Source organism: Rhinopithecus bieti, unplaced genomic scaffold (assembly GCF_001698545.2).
Source record: "Rhinopithecus bieti isolate Rb0 unplaced genomic scaffold, ASM169854v2 scaffold_28822, whole genome shotgun sequence".
Lineage (NCBI taxonomy): Eukaryota > Metazoa > Chordata > Mammalia > Primates > Cercopithecidae > Rhinopithecus > Rhinopithecus bieti.
In genome coordinates, this window is record NW_016812536.1 from 122184 (window position 1) to 140027 (window position 17844).

At 52.0% G+C, this 17844-nt stretch overlaps 1 protein-coding gene across 1 annotated transcript in view; it reads left to right on the top strand.

The window, feature by feature from the left end:
* Positions 1 to 118: 118 nt before the first annotated feature.
* SHANK3 (SH3 and multiple ankyrin repeat domains 3) overlaps positions 119 to 17844 on the top strand; it is a gene marked incomplete at its 5' end in the record, with an annotated part of 53025 nt that continues 35299 nt past the window's right edge. The window contains 10 exon segments of the mRNA XM_017896421.1: positions 119 to 343; positions 2453 to 2524; positions 4400 to 4508; positions 4581 to 4732; positions 4815 to 4982; positions 5108 to 5224; positions 5720 to 5797; positions 6813 to 6879; positions 15113 to 15386; positions 16819 to 16894. Of these exon segments, the coding sequence (XP_017751910.1) occupies positions 119 to 343; positions 2453 to 2524; positions 4400 to 4508; positions 4581 to 4732; positions 4815 to 4982; positions 5108 to 5224; positions 5720 to 5797; positions 6813 to 6879; positions 15113 to 15386; positions 16819 to 16894 (1338 nt within the window).

Here is a 17844-nt window from a genome sequence, read left to right on the forward strand (position 1 = left end):
CGGAGGCGCGGGGTCCCGGGCGCCGGCTCCCGAGCCCCGGACTCCTTCGGCGGGGGCCCGGGGCTCGGCACCCCGCGTGGGGCCAGCGGGGCGGGTCCTCGCTCCCCGGGCCTGAGCTCACAAGCCCGCTCCGCTGCAGAAGTGCCTGCGCCTGGACCCGGCCGCGCCCGTGTGGGCCGCCAAGCAGCGCGTGCTCTGCGCCCTCAACCACAGCCTCCAGGACGCGCTCAACTATGGGCTTTTCCAGCCGCCCTCCCGGGGCCGCGCCGGCAAGTTCCTGGATGAGGAGCGGCTCCTGCAGGAGTACCCGCCCAACCTGGACACGCCCCTGCCCTACCTGGAGGTAAGTGGCCGGCGGGGGGATGAGCTGAAGAGCGCGCCGGGTGGACCACCAAGCTCCGTGGCGGGACCAGTGAAGGGCACGGCAGTGGGCAACACAAGTGGGATGGGTGAGGGTGGAGGCAGTGTGTGTGTGTGGGGGGGGGGTGCTGTGTGCAGAGTGCAGGGAGCGTGTACAGTGTGCAGCGAGCAGGCACAGTGTGCGCAATGAGTAGGCACAGTGTGTGCAGCGTGTGGCAGTGTGAGCAGTGTGAGCAGTAAGGAGGTACAGTGTGAGCAGTGAGCAGGCAGTGTGTGCAGCGAGTGGGCACAGTGCATTTAGCGGGCCCAGTGTGTACAGCGAGTGGGCACAGTGTGCAGTGAGCAGGCTGTGTGCCCAGTAAGGATGTACAGTATGGGCAGTGTGCAGTGTATGCAGTGAGCGGGCAAGGTGTGCACAGTATGTACAGTGTAGCAGGCACAGTGTGTGCAAGTGGGCACAGTGTATGCAGTGAGCTGGCAGTGTGAGCAGTGAGCAGGCACAGTGTGTGCAGCGAGTGGGCACAGTGTGCAGTGAGCAGGCAGTGTGCCCAGCAAGGATGTACAGTATGGGCAGTGTGCAGTGTGTGCAGCGAGCAGGCAAGGCATGCATACTAGGTACAGTGTGAGCAGTGTGCACTGTGTGCAGTGAAGCAGGCACAGTGTATTCAGCGAGTGGGCACAGTGTGTGCAGTGAGCTGGCAGTGTGAGCAGTAAAGATGTACAGTGTGAGCAGTGTGCAGTGTGTGCAGCAAGCAGGCAATGTGTGCAGCGAGTGGGCACAGTGTGTGTAGTGAGTAGGCACAGTGTGTGCAGTGAGCAGGTAGTGTGCTCAGAAAGGATGTACAGTATGGGCAGTGTGCAGTGTGTGCAGTAAGCAGGCAAGGTGTGCACAGTATGTACAGTGTGAGCAGTGTGCTTTGTGTGCAGTGAGCGTATATAGTGAGCAGGCAGTGTGTGCAGTTAGCGGGCACAGTGTGTGCAGTGGGTGAGCAGTGTGCACAGCATGTACAGTGTGAGTGGTGTGTGCTGTGTGCCGTGAGCCTCTGTAGTGAGTGGGCACAGTGCAGTGAGTGTGCACAAAGTAGGCAATGAGCATGTACAGTGTGTGCAGTGAGTGGTGTGCAGTGTGTGTAGTGCGCAGTGTGTGCAGTGAGTGTGTACACTGCATGCAATGAGCAGTGTGTACAGCATTGCAGTGCAAGGCAGTGAGTATAGTGTGAGTGGGGTTGTGATTGTGGTAAGCAGGATGTGCAGTATACAGTGAGCAGTGTGCGCAGTGTGTGCAGTGTGGGCTGTGTGCAGCACATACAGAGTGTGTGGTGTGTGTAGTTTTGAACAGGGCATGCATTGAGCAGCATGGGTGGTGTGGATGCTGAGCAATGTTCTCCAGGGAGGAGTGTGAGCAGGAGTGAGTGCCAGAGGGGTGTGTGGTGTGAGCAGGGCTATCTGTGTGCACATTTGTTCCTTTCTCCAGTTGTGAAGTCTTGTGAAGGCCAACCTAAGTCCCCTCCTTTGCTCACCCATGCATGGTGTGAAGATGTATTGAGTGCCCTGCTAGGCATGGGGACACAAACTGGGTCAGTGCTGTGGAAAGTCTTGAAGTTTGGCAGGGTGGAGGGGGGTGCCCAGCTGCAATGGGCATTGAATAAGGATCTTGTGAGCTGAGCTCAAAATTGGGCGGGCCTCCATGGTGGCACAGGAAAGTGGGGTCAGTTCTACCTGGAGAGTGTAGGGGGACGTCTAGGAAGGTAAGCCTGGAATCAGGCCTTCAGAGAGGAGTGGGATTTTGCAGAGAATCCTGGGGATGGGAAGGAGACAGGACAGTGCAGGCTGCGGGCAGCTAGGCATGTGCCTTCTGTCGTGCTGCATCATGCCTGAGTGTGGTGGGTGCATGGCAGCTGTTAGCTCTGTCCACCGTGGTAGTATGTGCATCTGGATTTGTGTGGCATTGGGTTGTGCTGCACTGATAGTGTGTACAGGAGGGCAGTAAGGGGTGCGGTGTGGCCAGCATGAGCGGGATGGGGTTTGTGCATGGACTCCCTTGCTCAGCCGGGGTGGGGCCATTTTCTCTACCTTTTCTTTATCTGAGCAGTTTCGATACAAGCGGCGAGTTTATGCCCAGAACCTCATTGATGATAAGCAGTTTGCAAAGCTTCATACAAAGGTAAAGGATCACGGGGAGGGGGCTCCTGAGGTTCCCTCTTGCCTCCCTGTGCCTGCTGTCCCCCACCCCAGCTTGGGGCTGACCACAGTCCCCCAGCTTCAGCTCAGTCTATGTCCCTATCATCAGGGGCCCAGAGCCGGTACTGGGTGTGGCTGGAGGGCTGGGCACAGATTCCCGGCCCCATGGCTGGGGGACAGGTGGTACAGTGATGTGTTCCAGGTAGATCAGACTCTTGCTGACACCCCTGGCTTAGGGGCTGGAGTGTCCTGTGAGAAGCTGGGTGGGAGAGGGAGTGGACAAGCATCTGATATGATGGCTGTTGGGACAAGGCACCTAGCATTGAGTGGTCAGCCAGTGCTGGGCATTTGTAATTAGACCTCTCATTAATCCTCTTCCAGAGGGACTGTTATAACCCTGTTTCACAGATGGGGACAAGAGTGCCCAACTGTGTAGACAGTGAAGCTGGGGCTGAACCCAGATCTGTCTGATTCCAGGCCCTGTGCCCAAGCGTACCTGTGAGGGGTCTTTACTGCTGGGTGCCACCCCTAACTGGGCCTGACCCCAAATGCTCTTGAGGGAGGCACCTTACTATTTCTCTTTACCTTACTATTTACCTGTAAATATCAGAGGGGCAGGGTGGGTGCCCCGGTCCCTCCCCAGGGGTTCCCATCCCCAGCTCACAGGCCAGCAGGCACTTGCTTGCTGGATACTTTATGGGCAGTCTCTGGAGCCCAGGAGAGGGGTCAGAACTGTCACCCCTGTGCCCTAATAGTCCCGTCAGTGACTTTGGAACTTCAGGCTTCTGTGCCAGACTTTGCTGCTGCCCCAGGGCATGCGGTGGTCAATGGCCTTAGCACTATGCCTGGGCAGAGTCCACTGTGGAAGGGTCCCCCTGTCCCGCCACTGGCCCTTACTTGACCTTGTCAGCCTGGGTTCCTCCCCCATGGCCACCTCTCCCTCCAGATCTCTCTTCAGTGACCAACAAGACGTGAGTGACTCACTCTGCAGTAGGTCTCGTTAGTTTTTAGAATGAGCCTAAACTTCTTACATAGCCCCGTGTTTCTGCCTGCCTGAGCTCCAGCGGCGTTTCCCTCACCCTGGTAGTGAGCACTTCCTCCTCTTTCACTGCCTGGCCCTCCTGAGGAGGTTGCCTCCCAAGGCAGGGGTCCCTATGGCACCCTCCCCTATTTCTGATGTACATTGGGGGTTTATGGAAAGGCCCAGGCCTTTGGCCAGGGCACCTTGCCTTGTGTGTGTGGCGTCCGTAGTGCCGGCTGGGGAAGTCAGGTCTTGTGGGGCGAGTGAATAAACTGGGTGAATGAGTACAAGGCCATCAGTCATGTCACAGAAGGGGTCCCTGGGGTGGGGGTCTGCCGTGGGGTGAGCTGGAGAGGAAGATGCACCGGAGAAGGAGCAGATCATCTCAGGGTGCTGAGGATTCAGGGCTGCTGTGGGGCTGGTTCCTGCCTGGGTGGACCTCGGCTCTTCTAGGCCAGGCAGGTTGGGGCAGCAGGGCCAGAGAGACAGAGCCAGGGCAGTGACTGAGCCTGGAGTAGGGGACTTTCTTGGGGCTCGACCAGGGTGACCTGGCCTTGGTGAGGGGCTACTTGGGTGCAAGCTGACAGTCGTGACCGGTTTGGCTATCAGGATGCAAGGAAGGGTTTTGAGCTGTGCATGGGCCCACCCAAGTGGGGATTGGGGCCGTGGTGGGAGTGCAGGGCTGTGGGTGACAATTGCAAAGTCAGGTGACAGGTCAGATTGGTAGGGATGTGGCATGGGACGCCCGAAGGTGGCCTGAGGCTTGCAGGAGGAAGGCGGGTAACGTTCAGATGATAGAGACCTTGGTGCCAGGCTGACTGATGGCCGGTGTTCCAGGCGAACCTGAAGAAGTTCATGGACTATGTCCAGCTGCATAGCACGGACAAGGTGGCCCGCCTGCTGGACAAGGGGCTGGACCCCAACTTCCATGACCCTGACTCAGGAGGTGAGCAGAGCAGGGGTGGGGCATGGCCTTTGAGCAGCTGGGAGCCTGACCCTTATCTGTCTCTGAACCCAGAGTGCCCCCTGAGCCTCGCAGCCCAGCTGGACAACGCCACGGACCTGCTGAAGGTGCTGAAGAATGGCGGTGCCCACCTGGACTTCCGCACTCGCGATGGACTCACTGCCGTGCACTGTGCCACACGCCAGCGGAATGCGGCAGCGCTGACGGTCAGTGAGGGCTGGGCCTGGCCTGGTGACAGGGCTGGGGGCTGCTGTGCCTGGTGTAGATACTGAGGCTACTCACCCTCAGACCTTGCTGGACCTGGGGGCTTCACCTGACTACAAGGACAGCCGTGGCTTGACACCCCTCTACCACAGCGCCCTGGGGGGTGGGGATGCCCTCTGCTGTGAGCTGCTTCTCCACGACCACGCTCAGCTGGGGACCACCGACGAGAATGGCTGGCAGGAGATCCACCAGGTGTGCAGGGAGCTGAGGTGGGGTCCCGGCCTGTGTGTGCTGGGTGTGGGGTCCTGGCTCTGTCTGTAGGGGTGGGGGCCCTAGCCTCTGCCCAGGGACCCTACAGCACCTTGCTCCCCGCACAGGCCTGCCGCTTTGGGCACGTGCAGCACCTGGAGCACCTGCTGTTCTACGGGGCCAACATGGGGGCCCAGAACGCCTCGGGGAACACAGCCCTGCACATCTGTGCCCTCTACAACCAGGTGCGACTGTGTGTGCTGCACATGCCTGCACCAGCGAGTGTGGATATACTTGCCTGTTCTGGGGGTGTACGCGTGTGTGTGCACACCGGTGACCCTGTACAGTGATTGTGTATGTGCATCCCTGCCTGTGTGCCATGGTATATGTATGTGCTCTGTGTCCTGCAGTAAGCTGTGGTTGCAGCACAGCCTCATAGGCCTATGTGTGCACATTTGTTCTCTGAACACACACAGGCTTCACATGTGTGCACGTGTGTTCTGAATAACCAGGTATGAATTGGGTACATCTAGGCCCTGTGGGCCAGATGAGACCTGAGCATGTATACCTACCTGCTTGTCCCTGTGCCACTCAGTATACATGGAACAAACAGGTGTGAGTCTGTGTATGTGAGCCTGTGCCCTGCGCACGCCATGTGTGCATTCCTGTGTGCACATGTGCTGTTGTGCTCGGATGGTCTCTCCAGCCACCCAGCTGTGATCCCCTCTTCTCTCCAACAGGAGAGCTGTGCTCGTGTCCTGCTCTTCCGTGGAGCCAACAGGGATGTCCGCAACTACAACAGCCAGACAGCCTTCCAGGTACACTCGTGGTTTACAGGAGTGCGAGGCCGCCCCAGAGGTGTCTGTCTCTGTCCGTGTGACTGACTTCTCTGAACCTTGGTTCTTCCCTGGAAGGCCCTAAGGGAGCACCTTCCCCAGGACTGCCCACGAGGAGGTGTGGGGGGACGAGCTCAGCACGTGAGGAGGTGTTTGGTGCTGATGTTCCCTTCATCCCCCTGCCAGGGGAAGAGGAGGGTCAGAAGGGCTCTGGGGAGGGGGACAGGGAGGATGAGAAGACTGGGGTGACAGGTGTGGGTCTGACCCCCCCCCCAGAGACCAGCAGGGGTGCAGAAGCCAAACTGGAGAAGGGGTGTGGTCCCAGCTGCTGATGTAATTGCGGGTCGGTTGGCACTGATGACCAGGTGGACGTGGTCTCTGTGACTTGGGAGTTTGTTGGGGAGTCAGGGGAATATCGTGGGGGTTTGCAGACCAGGAACGGAGACAGAACTCTATTTTTAGTAGGAGTGAGGTGTGGGAAGAGTGGTCAGGCTGCTGAATTGTGTGGTCATAGAAGGTGGAGGCAGCAGTGGGCTGCCAGAGGGGTTTGGGCACATCGGGAAGCAGATACGCCAGGGCCTGTTGGATGACTGGGTGCAGGGTCACAGGAAGGGGAGGATGAGCTTGGCAGCTTGGGCAGCGATGGGGCCTTGGCTGAGACGGGAAACTTGGCTGCATGTTGGGACAGACCAGTGTGCCTGTTTGCTTGGGACTGCTGGTTTTAGCTCTGAACTTCTCCTGTCCAGGTAGCCCCTCAGTCCCAGGAACACAGATGGCGGGTCACTCCAGTTATGAGGCATGCCTGTGGCATCCCAGTTATAGAGAGGAGTGTGTGTCAGTAGAGAAGAGGAATGGGCTGGGGTCTCTGGGGCCCTCAACTAAGGAAGACTCCACACAGGAGCTCGAGAAGGAGCAGCTGGGGCTGGCTGGGGAGGCAAAGCTGGTGCTGCTCAGCCCCCTCCCTGCTCCTCCACACCTTGACCCCCCTTTCCCTCAGGTGGCCATCATCGCAGGGAACTTTGAGCTTGCAGAGGTCATCAAGACCCACAAAGACTCGGATGTTGGTGAGTTCTGCCCACCTGGGCGGCCCTGTTGAATGTAGATTCATGTGGTTTTCTGAGGCCTAGCAGACGTGGGGGTCAGTGGTGACATAACAAAGGGGCCCCTTACCCCACATCTGCACTCTGTGGCCAGTGGGCTCTGAGTGGCCACTGCGGGCATGAGGAATGGGCCGCGGGGCCTGTGTTGAGTGAACGTTGTTTTTGGTCTGGGAGAAGAGCATGGTGAGGTTTGGGCTGTGAGCCGGGGCTATAGCATTCAGCTTAGGGGACAGTGTAGGTTGAGAGTAGGGTTGAAGTTAGGGTCAGAGTCCCTGCTTCCCGTTAAATCCTAGGAGGGGCCAGCAGAAGACATGGGGGTGGCGGACCTCACTTCACCCTGGAGCAAGTGTGAGTCTAGGTGGTCCGTAGCAAGCTCTCAACATGAAAAGATCACATAAACGACACATAAGGAAAACAAATCAGTGATGGGAAAGCAGAATGGGGCTGGGAATAGTGCCATAGTCGTCCTCAGGGCAAGGAGCTCTGAGCCCCCTGCTGGTGTGTGCCTGGTGCGTGCGTGACTCACGGTCCTGGAAGGAAAACCAGGAAACACACACGTGGCCTCAGCCAGGGCACCCGAGCCTCTGGGAGGTCTCTGGTGGGTGTGGTGCCAGGCTGGTACCATCCTGTGTGGCTGCTGGAGAGGGTGGGCTCCCCTGTGGGAGAGTAGCTGCTGGCCAGGCTGGGACCGTCCTGTTGAGGACCCTGCCAGCCTTCTGGCTGCACAGGAGCTCCATTGCTGATCCCTCCGTGTCCTGGGTGGTCCAGGCTTTTCTGCCTGTGCCTCTCTCTGGAACATGGACTCCCAGGACCCCCTTCCTGCCATGAGTGTTTACTTGTGGGTATCCCCATTTTTTGTTTTTGTTTTAATTTGAAGTGACAGTGGGCAGCAAACATTTGGAGCAGGTGTTAGGGTTGGAATCTCACTTGCTTCTAGTGTGAGGTTATGGTCAGGGCTGGAGTTGAATTTTGGGCTGGGGTTAAGATTAAGGTCGGTTTCATGTTTAAGAGCCCTTCTTCTGTAGAGTTCCCCCTGAACATCCCCCTGTAAGTCTTGGTTATGAGCCCTTCCACCCCAGGCTGTGTTAGTTGAACAGTCTGAGGCTGTGGCAGACCCTCAGTGAGTGCCACAGCTGCCCTCAAGGCCACTGCAGGGAAGTGTGTGTTGAGTAAGTAACTGGGCCAGTGGGATGGGTAGGGTCGGAGTCCAGGGTCAGGTCAGGGGAGAACTGTGGTAAGGTTTGGGGTTTGCGTAAGGGGCAACAGATACTTCTGGTTTGGGCTGGTGCTTTGGATGTGGCCCTTAGTGTTGGAGGGCCCTGGTTTGTGCATGTGTGGGGCCTCCTCTTCTACCTGTAATTGTCTAACCATGGGAAAGCTGTCTAGGACCTCTGTGCCTCAGTTTCTCTTAAGTGAAATATGGTCTCTTACAGTCATTTGCATCCCCTTCCCCCTGTGGCCTCCTATGGCATTTGATCCTGGGTGGGGCTGGACTCTGGCCGGTGGCCTTGGTCTAGTTGCTTGGAGGGAGGGTGGGAAGGCCCCATCTGCCCCTCGTCTGTGTGCTGTGGACAGATACCCCAGGGCTCTTGGGGTCACCATGGTTGTGACTTACTGGCCATCCAACCCAGGTGTGCTTGCTCGGTTGGGGTTAGACACACGTCCCTGAGTGGTAAGGAGCAGGCATCTGTGTCAGTTCATCCTGATGTGGTCATCAGCTCTGTGGGCCAGCACCACCCTTACCTGCTCAGGTGTCACACACAGACACTAGGCTGACACCTCCAGATTGCCCTGAGTACAGGCAGCATATGTGTCAGGATTTAATACAAGCCCCTTATCTCAATTTGCTCTCTCAACAATCTCCCAAGAAGTGATTATTAGACAGTTTTACAGAGAAGGAAACTGAGGCACAGGGAGGGTTAATTCAGATGTGATTGATTCAGGGTCTGCCCTTGTCACTCTCATGCCCTCTGTACACATTTGCTCCAAGGACATGACAGTCACGACTTGCTACATCCTATCCCCACTGGGGTCCCAGAGTGGGGCCTGTACACGTAAGAGGAACTGGAAGGAGGTGCCGCCTTCTCTGGTGGGAAGGTGCCACCCGGTGGGATCTGGTAGACTGGGACCTGTGTCACCCTTCAGGGGACAGGATAACTTGCTGCCTCTTGACAGCCCTGCTTGCCCCCTCTGGACTGACAGGCCTGCGGGGCGGAATTGGTATCCCACAGTGCTTTTGATGAATACCTTGGGGAACTGCTTCTCCAGGGTGGTGTCATGCCCATGAGAACACACCTGTGCCTGGGAGTGTGTGCCTGAGAGAGGGTAAGAGACAGTGTGGACCCAAAGAGTGGCCTGACGTGACAGAGGCAAGGAAGCAGAGGTGACCACTTCTAGGCCAGAATGATTCAGTAGCATTTTGTATATTCACAGTGTTGTGCAGCCAATTCTATTGAATTCCAAAACATTTTCATCACCACAAAATAAGACCCTGGACACATTAAGCAATAATTCTGCATTAATTACCCTCTCCCTGCAACTCTGTCAGCCATTAACGCACTTTTGTCTCTGTAGACTATAGATTTTCCTATTCTTGATATTTCATGTCAATTAAATCATATAACATGTGACACTTAGTGTCTGGCTGCTTTTACTCAACATGTTTTTGAGCTTCACCTAGTAGGATATATCACTACTTCATTCCTGTTTATGGCTGAATAATATTTCACTGTTGGTATAAATGACATTTTGTTTATGCATTCATCTGTCAATGGATATGTGGGTTGTGTCTACCTTTTGACTATTTTGAATATGGCTGCTATCAACATGTGTGTACATGTACTTGTTTGAATACCTATTTTCAATCTCTTAGGTATATACCTAGGAGTGGAATTTTGGAATCATATGATAATTCTGTGTTTAACTTCTTGAGGAATTGCCAAATTGTTTTCCACCATTTTGCGTTCCCACCAGTGATGTAAGAGGCTTCCAATTTGTTCACATCTTCAACAGTTGTTACTATCCTTTTTTTTTTTTTTTGACTATAGCCATCCTAGTAAGTGTGAAATGGTATTTCATTGTGCTTTTGACTTGTATTTACCTAGTGACTAATGATGTTCTGCATCTTTTCATGTGCTTATTGGGCATTTGTATATCTTCTTTGGAGAAAAGTCAAGTCCTTTGTCCATTTTTAAGTTGGGTCATTTATTTTTGTTGTTGTTGAGTTGTAAGGGTTCTTTTTTTTTTTTTCTTTTTTCTTTTTTTTTTTTCTTTGAGACGGAGTCTCACCTCATCCACCCGGCCTGGAGTGCAGTGGCGATCTCAGCTCACTGCAGGCTCCAGCAGTTCGACCGCCATTACTCGCTGCCTCACCAGCCTCCCTGAGGTAGTTGGGCCTACGGAGGGCGCTCGCACCCGTCGCCCGGCCGGTAGTTTTTTGTATTTTTTTCAAGCTAGAGACGGGGGGTTTCAACCATGTTCAGCCCAGATGGTCGATCTCGCTGACCGTCGTGACTCCCACCCGTTCTCGGCCTCCCAAAGTGCTGGGATTACAGGCTTGAGCCACCGCGCCCGGCCTGTAAGGGTTCTTTATATATTCTGAATACTAAACTTGTATGGAATATGTAATTTGTAAATATTTTCTCTGTAGAATAGGAGATCCTTGTCACTTTTTTGTTAATGTCCTTTGATATTCAAGAATTTTTAATTTTGATAAAGTTCAAGGTATTTATTTATTTCTTTTGTTGTTCATGCTTTTGGTGTCATAGGTCATGAGGGTTTATCCTCTAGGTTTTCTTCTAAGAATTTTACAGTTTTCACTCCTATATTTAGGTTACTGATCCATTTTAAGTTAACTTTTGTTTATGGTGTGAGGTAGGGAGCCATCTTCATTCTTTTCCATATGAATATCCAATTGTCCAGCACCATTTGTTGAAGAGACTGTTCTTTTTCCATTGAATGATCTTGGCACCCTTGTTGAAAATGAATTGATCCTAGATACCTGGGTTTATTTGGACTCAATTCTATCCCAGTGGTCTACATATATATTCTTATGCCAGTACCACATGGTTTTGATTATTGCAGCTTTGTAGTAACTTTTTGTTTTTATTTTTTTGGAGATGGAGTATTGCTCTTGTACCCAGGCTGGAGTGCAATGGCGCAATCTCAGCTCACTGCAACCTCCACCTCCCAGGTTCAAGCAATTCTCCTGCCTCAGGCTCCAAAGTAGCTGGGATTACAGGTGTGTGCCACCACGCCCAGCTAATTTTTGTATTATTAGTAGAGATGGGGTTTGACCATGTTGGCCAGGCTGGTCTCAAACTCTTGACCTCAGGTGATCCACCCACCTCCGTCTCCCAAAGTGTTGGGATTACAGGCATGAGCCACCGCACCCACCATGTAGTAACTTTTGAAATCAGGAGGTTTGAGTGCTTCAACTTTGTTTTTCTTATTTGTTATTGTTTTGGCTAATCAGGGCCCCTTGCAATTCCATATAGATTTGAACATTGCTTTTCTATTTGTGCAAAAAGGGGCATTGGAATTTTGCATTGAATCTGTCAATCACTCTGGGTGACATTAACATTTTAACACCATTGTCTTCCAATTAATGAACATGGGATGCCCTTTTATTTATTTATGTTATCTCTAAGCAGTGTTTTGTCATTTTCAGTATACAGATTTTTTTACTTCCTTAGTTAAATTTATTCTTGAGTATTTTCTTCTTTTGGATGCTGTTATAAGTGGAATTATCTTCTTAATTTCCTTTTTGGATTGCTCATTGCTGGTGTATAAAAACAAGTGATTTTTTGTGCTGGTCTTGTGGCCTACAACTTTGCTGAATTTATTTATTAGCTCTAGTAGCTCTCTTGGTGTCTTCTTTGGGATTCTCTATATATAGGATCACACCATCTGCAAATAGAGATAGTTTTACTTCTTCTTTCCCAATTTGGGTACCTTTTTTTTTTTTTTTTTTTTTTTTTTTTCCTGTCTAGAACTTTCAGTACAGTGTTAAATACCAGTAGTGAAAGCAGGCATCTTTGCCTTGTTCCTGATCTTAGGGGGAAAGCACTCAGTCTTTCACCATTGCGTATGATGCTATCTATGTATGTTTTCTTGTTTGTTTTTTTGTTTTTTAAATATAGAATGCTTCACGAATTTGCATGTCATCCTTGTGCAGAGGACATGCTAATCTTTGTATCATTCCAATTTTAGTATATGTGCTGCTGAAGCAAGCACTTTGGATTTTAATAAATTTCCTTTTATGTTGAGGAAGTTACTAGCCTCTATTACTAGTTTCCTGAGTGTTTTATAATGAAAGAGTATCGGATTATGGCAGATGCTTTTTATGCATCAATTGAAATGATCATGTTTTTTTTTCCCCCTTTTCTCTATTAATGTGATGTATTATATTGATTACATTAGTCTGTAGATTTCTTTTCCTGTAATGCCCTTATCTGGCTTTGGTATCAGGGTAATACTGGCCTCATGAAATGAGGGAGTGTTCCCTCCTCTTCTGCTTTTTGGAAGAGTTTGAGAATTTGTGTCAATTCTTTAAATTTCTAGTAGAGTGCACCAGTGATGCCATCTGGTGGTGGACTTTTCTTCGTTGGGAGGCTTGTGGTTCAAGATTCAATCTCTTTGCTTGTTATAGGTCTGTTTAAATTTTCTATTTCTTCTTGAGTCAGTTTTGGTAATTTGTGTTTTTCTAGAAATTTGTCTACCTCATCTAGCTTTTCTATTTGTTAGCATATAATTGTTGATAGTATTATATTCCTTTTTAACTTCTGTAATACTGGTAGTTAGTCCCCAAATTTCATTTGTGATTTTAGTTATTTCTGTCCATCTTCTCTCCTTACTAGTCAATCTAGCGAAAGGTTTGTCAATTATGCTGATCTTGTCAAAGAAACAACCTGTTATTTCCTTGATTCTCCACTGTTTTTCTCTTTTGTTTCTCTCCACTCTAACCTTACTGTGTCCTTCCTTCTGCTCGCTTTTCTTTCTTCTGCTCGTTTGGTTTGCTCTTTCTCCTGTTTGCTTGTTTGTTTCTTTTTGGTCTTCTTTCTCTAGTCCGTCCGTCCCTCCCTTGCTTCCTTCCTCTTTCTTTTGTTTGCTCTTCTTTCTCTAGTTTCTTCTTTTCTTCTCTCTCTTTTTTTTTTTTGGAGATGGAGTTTCTCTCTTGTTGCCTAGGCTAGAGTGCAATGGTGCGATCTCAGCTCACCGCAACCTCGGCCAACTGGGTTCAAGCGATTCTCCTGCCTCAGCCTCCTGAGTAGCTGGGATTACAGGCATGCACCACTACACCTGGCTAATTTTTGTATTATTAGTGGGGACGGGGTTTCTCCATGTTGGTCAGGCTGGTCTCGAACTCCCGACCTCAGGTGATCTGCCTGCCTCGGCCTCCCAGAGTGCTGGGATTACAGGCGTGAGCCACTGCACCTGGCCTTCTCTTGTTTCTTAAGATGTATAATTAGGTTATTGATTTGAAATTGTTCTCCTTTTTAAAAGTGTTTACAGCGTTAAATTTCCCTTTAAGTACTGCTTTTGCTCCGTATGTTGTATTTTTGTTCTTGTTTGTCTTAAAGTGTTTTCTAATTTTCCTTATCATTTCTTCATTTCTTTTTTTTTTCTTTTTTTCTTTTCTTTTCTTTCTTTTTTTTTTTTTGTTTTTTTAGAGATGGGATCTCACTCTGTGGCCCAGGCTGGAGTGCCCTGGCTTGATCATAGCTCACTGCAACCTCAACCTCCTGGTCTCAAGCCATCCTGCCACCTCAGCTTCCTGAGTAGCTGGAACTACAGGGTGCAGCACCACACCTGGCTATCGTTTTCTATTTTTTATAGAGATGGGGGTGTCACTGTGTTGTCTAGGCTGGTCTCAAACTCCTGGCTTCAAGTGATCCTCCTGCCTTGACCTCCCCAAGTGCTGGGATTACAGGCTTGAGCCACTATGCTCAGCCTGATTTCTTTTTTGACACATTGGTTGTCTAGGAGTATGGTGTTTAATTTCCACATATTTGTGAATTTTCCAGTTTTCTTTCACTTCTCGATTTCCAGCTTTGTTTTGTTGTGATTGAAAAATATACTTTGTATGATTTCAGTCTTTTAAAACTTTATTGAGACTTGTTTTGCAGCCAAACAGTGTGTCTGGAAGAATGTTCCATGTGTACTTGAGAAGAATTCTTGAATATATTCTGCCATTGTTGGGTGGCATGTTCTGTATGTATCGTTAAGTCTAATCGGTTTAAGTCTTCTATGTTCTCATTGATCTCTCCAGATGTTCTACCCATTATTGAAAGTAAGATATTAAAGTCTCTTACTATATTGTGGAACTGTCTATTTCTCTCTTAAATTGTGTTGTTTGTATCATATTTTGATGTTCTATTGTTCGGTTTGTATGTGTTAATATTTGTTAATCAACATACAATGTCCTTCTCTGTCTCTTGTTACAGTTTTTATCTTAAATTTTATTTTGTATGATATTAACATAACCACCCAGCTCTCTTGGTTACTATTTACATTAGATTGCTTTTTTTATCCTTTCACTTTGAACCTATTTGTGTCTTTGGATTTAAAGTGATTATTTTGTAAGTAGCATATAGCTTGATCATACTTTTTAATCACTATCTGCTTTTTAAGTAAAATTCTATTGGAACACAAACACACCTATTTGCTTATATGTTGTTTGTGGTGGTTTTCATGCTGCGGTGGCAGAGTTGAGTCATTGCAACACAGACCATATAGCTTGCAAAGCCTTAAGTAGTTACTGTCCAATTCTTTCCAGGAAAGGTTTGCTGATCCCTGGTCTAGAATGTCTTTTATAGTTTCCCTGGTTATAGTTAACTACAAATGGTCCTGTTCGGCAGTAGTCTGGTGAGATTTGTCACATGTAGCCTGTTTTGTCTCTCCTGAAGCTTGTGAAATGCAGTTCTTAGAGCATATCTGAGCATCCTCAAGGCCTCATTCGGCTGAGAGGAGAAGCAGGCTTCTACCTCCGAAGCTAGGGTGAGAGGCAGTTTGACTGGGATGTGGCCCTTTAATGCTAGCTTCATTTGTAGGGTGGCCAACTCTTTTGGTTTGCCTGGAACCAAGGCAGTTCCTGGAACACAGGATTTAGTTTTAACATCTGGAAAGCCTGGGCACACTGGAGAAGTTGGTCACCCAGCTGGCTTTTCAGAGTCTTACCTATGCCCCCTTACCCCAGTACCATTCAGGGAAACCCCCAGCTATGCAAAGCGGCGGCGACTGGCTGGCCCCAGTGGCTTGGCATCCCCTCGGCCTCTGCAGCGCTCGGCCAGCGATATCAACCTGAAGGGGGAGGCACAGCCAGCAGCTTCTCCTGGACCCTCGCTGAGAAGCCTCCCCCACCAGCTGCTGCTCCAGCGACTGCAAGAGGAGAAAGATCGTGACCGGGATGCCGACCAGGAGAGCAACATCAGTGGCCCCTTAGCAGGCAGGGGCAGCCAGAGCAAGATCAGGTAGGAGGGGGCTGGGAGGCCCTGGAGGTGTGGGGAGGGTGTGGTGCTAGCACCTGAGCCAGGAGGAGCCAGCACTGGGAGGCAGAGAGAGGCCTGGTGGTGCCTAGCACCTGTGCAGTGATGGGCTAGGGCTTCCTGGTTGGGGAAGGGAAGAAGGTATCTCTGGAGGTGGGGACAGGCACATTCACGCTGGTTTGCGGTTGGAGCTGGGCTTGCCAAGAGGACAGTGGGCAGTTGAGGGAGTGTTAGGTGGAGAGGGTATGTTCCCACCTCTGATTTAGAAAACACACTGCAGTGTCAAACATGGCTGGGAAGAGTCAGGGCTGGTGGCCTGTGGTAGAGGGGTCAGGGATGGAGTTGCCACTCCAGGAGGGCTCAAAATGTACAGGTAAGCCCCACCCTGTCCCCAGGGTATAGTCATGGTTTCTCCCAGCCCTGGTGCATCTGCAGGACTCTGTGGCTTCTGTTCTTTACCCTCACCCTGAGGCCTGGGTCCCTGAGGCAGGGATGCCTGGACTGGAGCCCACTGGCCTCTATGGGCTGTGCATTGGGTGCTGAGGTGGGCACTGGCTCTCAGATAGCCACTTTGTGCCTGGGCTTCTCATCAGTAAGTGGGAATAATCCTACCCAAGTCATTGTCTTTGGGAAGCCTTCTAGAATGCCCTGGGCAGGTGAGGCATCACCTGGCAGAGCCTAGCAACTACCGGTGAAAGCACCTGCCCTCCCTATGCCTTGAAGGCAGACACTGTCTTTCTCGTTTCCTAGTTTCATCAGAGCCAGGCACTGAGGAGGGTGTTTGGCAGACATTGTTGAGTGAAAGAGTTACATAAACAGTACGTTGTTGTCAGGATGGCCGCCGGCCTTTACAGTTCCGTCAGTCCATGCCCGCTGTTGGGCTGAATGGCATGTGTATACTAGCTCGCTTAACCTTGACGACATACATGTTCATGCTCTATTATTGCCATGTTACAGATGAGTGTCCTGGTACCCAGGTGGGGCCTGTGATGGGTCCAGGGTCAGAGAGCTAGGGATCGGCTTCATTGGGCCCCAGGTAGACCCAATCCCCAACTTTCTAAGCCCGAGTGTTCAGCAGAGGGCTCAGGGTGCAGCAGGGCCTATGGAAGGCTCCCCTTCCTGTGCTGCTGCCTCTGCTCTGCAGCCTGGTCTCAGCGATGTCTCCGTGTCTGTCTCTCTGCCCGGGCTTGTTGGACTTGGAAGGCTGGCTGTACTGCCCCAAATCTCAATTCTCCCCTGAAGCTTTTTTATAGACCCGCGGGTTTTCTAAGGGCTGTGCGGCCCAGTGGCTAAAGGAACACATTCTGCATTCCGGATGTTTCCATCCGGCAGAACGGCAGCTCCTAAGTTGGAGGCACATGTTGCCACAGGCTCCTCCCTGCATTCATTTTTTGTGTGTGTTCATTCATCCTTTCAGCAGACACAAAACTAAGACCTGCTGTGTGAGGGGCTGCAGCTCACCTGCTCCGTGGGGACGGCAGAATTCCTTCCTGGCAAACAGTTATTAGGTGCCTGGCGCGTCAGAGGTGTGGGTCTCAGGAGGTTGACAGCTGAGGCCCGGGCTAAGCAGCAGTTAGATGGGCAGTGATCCCCGTATGGGGCTGCCCTGGTGAGTGGACGAGAGGTCTGCAGCTCTCGGGAGGGGCTGAGGAAGTTCGGTGCCCCTAGGAGGGTGGTCACCTCTCCGGGAGGCAAGGCTGGGCCCTGCGCTGCGCGGGTCTCAGGCGGCGGCGGCTCCGCAGCGCCCTCTGTCGGCTGTGCCGGAGCCGTGCCCCGACCCCCAGCAGCCGCCCCAGTATCACGCAGGGCAGGGCGGGGCGCGTTTGGGCTGAGAGCCGGTCACTTAACAGCTGGCCCAGGGGTCAGGATTTTAGAGTAGTTCAGGTGTTGGCAACAGCGTGATGGACAGCCCACAGGAGGGGAAGGAAAGGTGCCCCTGTGTGACTAGAGCGTAGCAAATTCCCAAGCCCCAGGGAGCCTGGCTCTTGGAAGAGCGTGTGGCTCTGGCCTGCCTGGGTACTAGGGAGCCAGTGCAGGCTTCTGAGCAGAGCCACAGTGGAGAAGCGAGAGCTCAGACTCTGCCCCAGTCGGGGAGTGGTCTGGGAAAAGTGGGCATCACGCAGTGGGCGTGGGCAGGGGCCGGTGTCCAGGACGAGGGGACACAGGCCTAGAGGGGGACTGGGCGCCCAGCGATCCGGACCCCGGACCCGGGGGGTGGCGGGGGTGCCGCTCCCTCCCGTTCACCGGCTCCAGGCGGCTTTGCTGGTGCCCAAAGCCCCGTTTCATCCCCGCTCCCACTAGGCTGCCCTGACCACCGTCCCGCGTCCGCGTCCGAACTCCCCTGCCAGGGGTCGGCGGCGAGGGGAGGGCGGGAGGGAGGGCGCGAGGGCCGCCACCGCCGCCCGCAGAGGGAGGAGCCCGGCCACGGAGGAGGCGGGGCGCG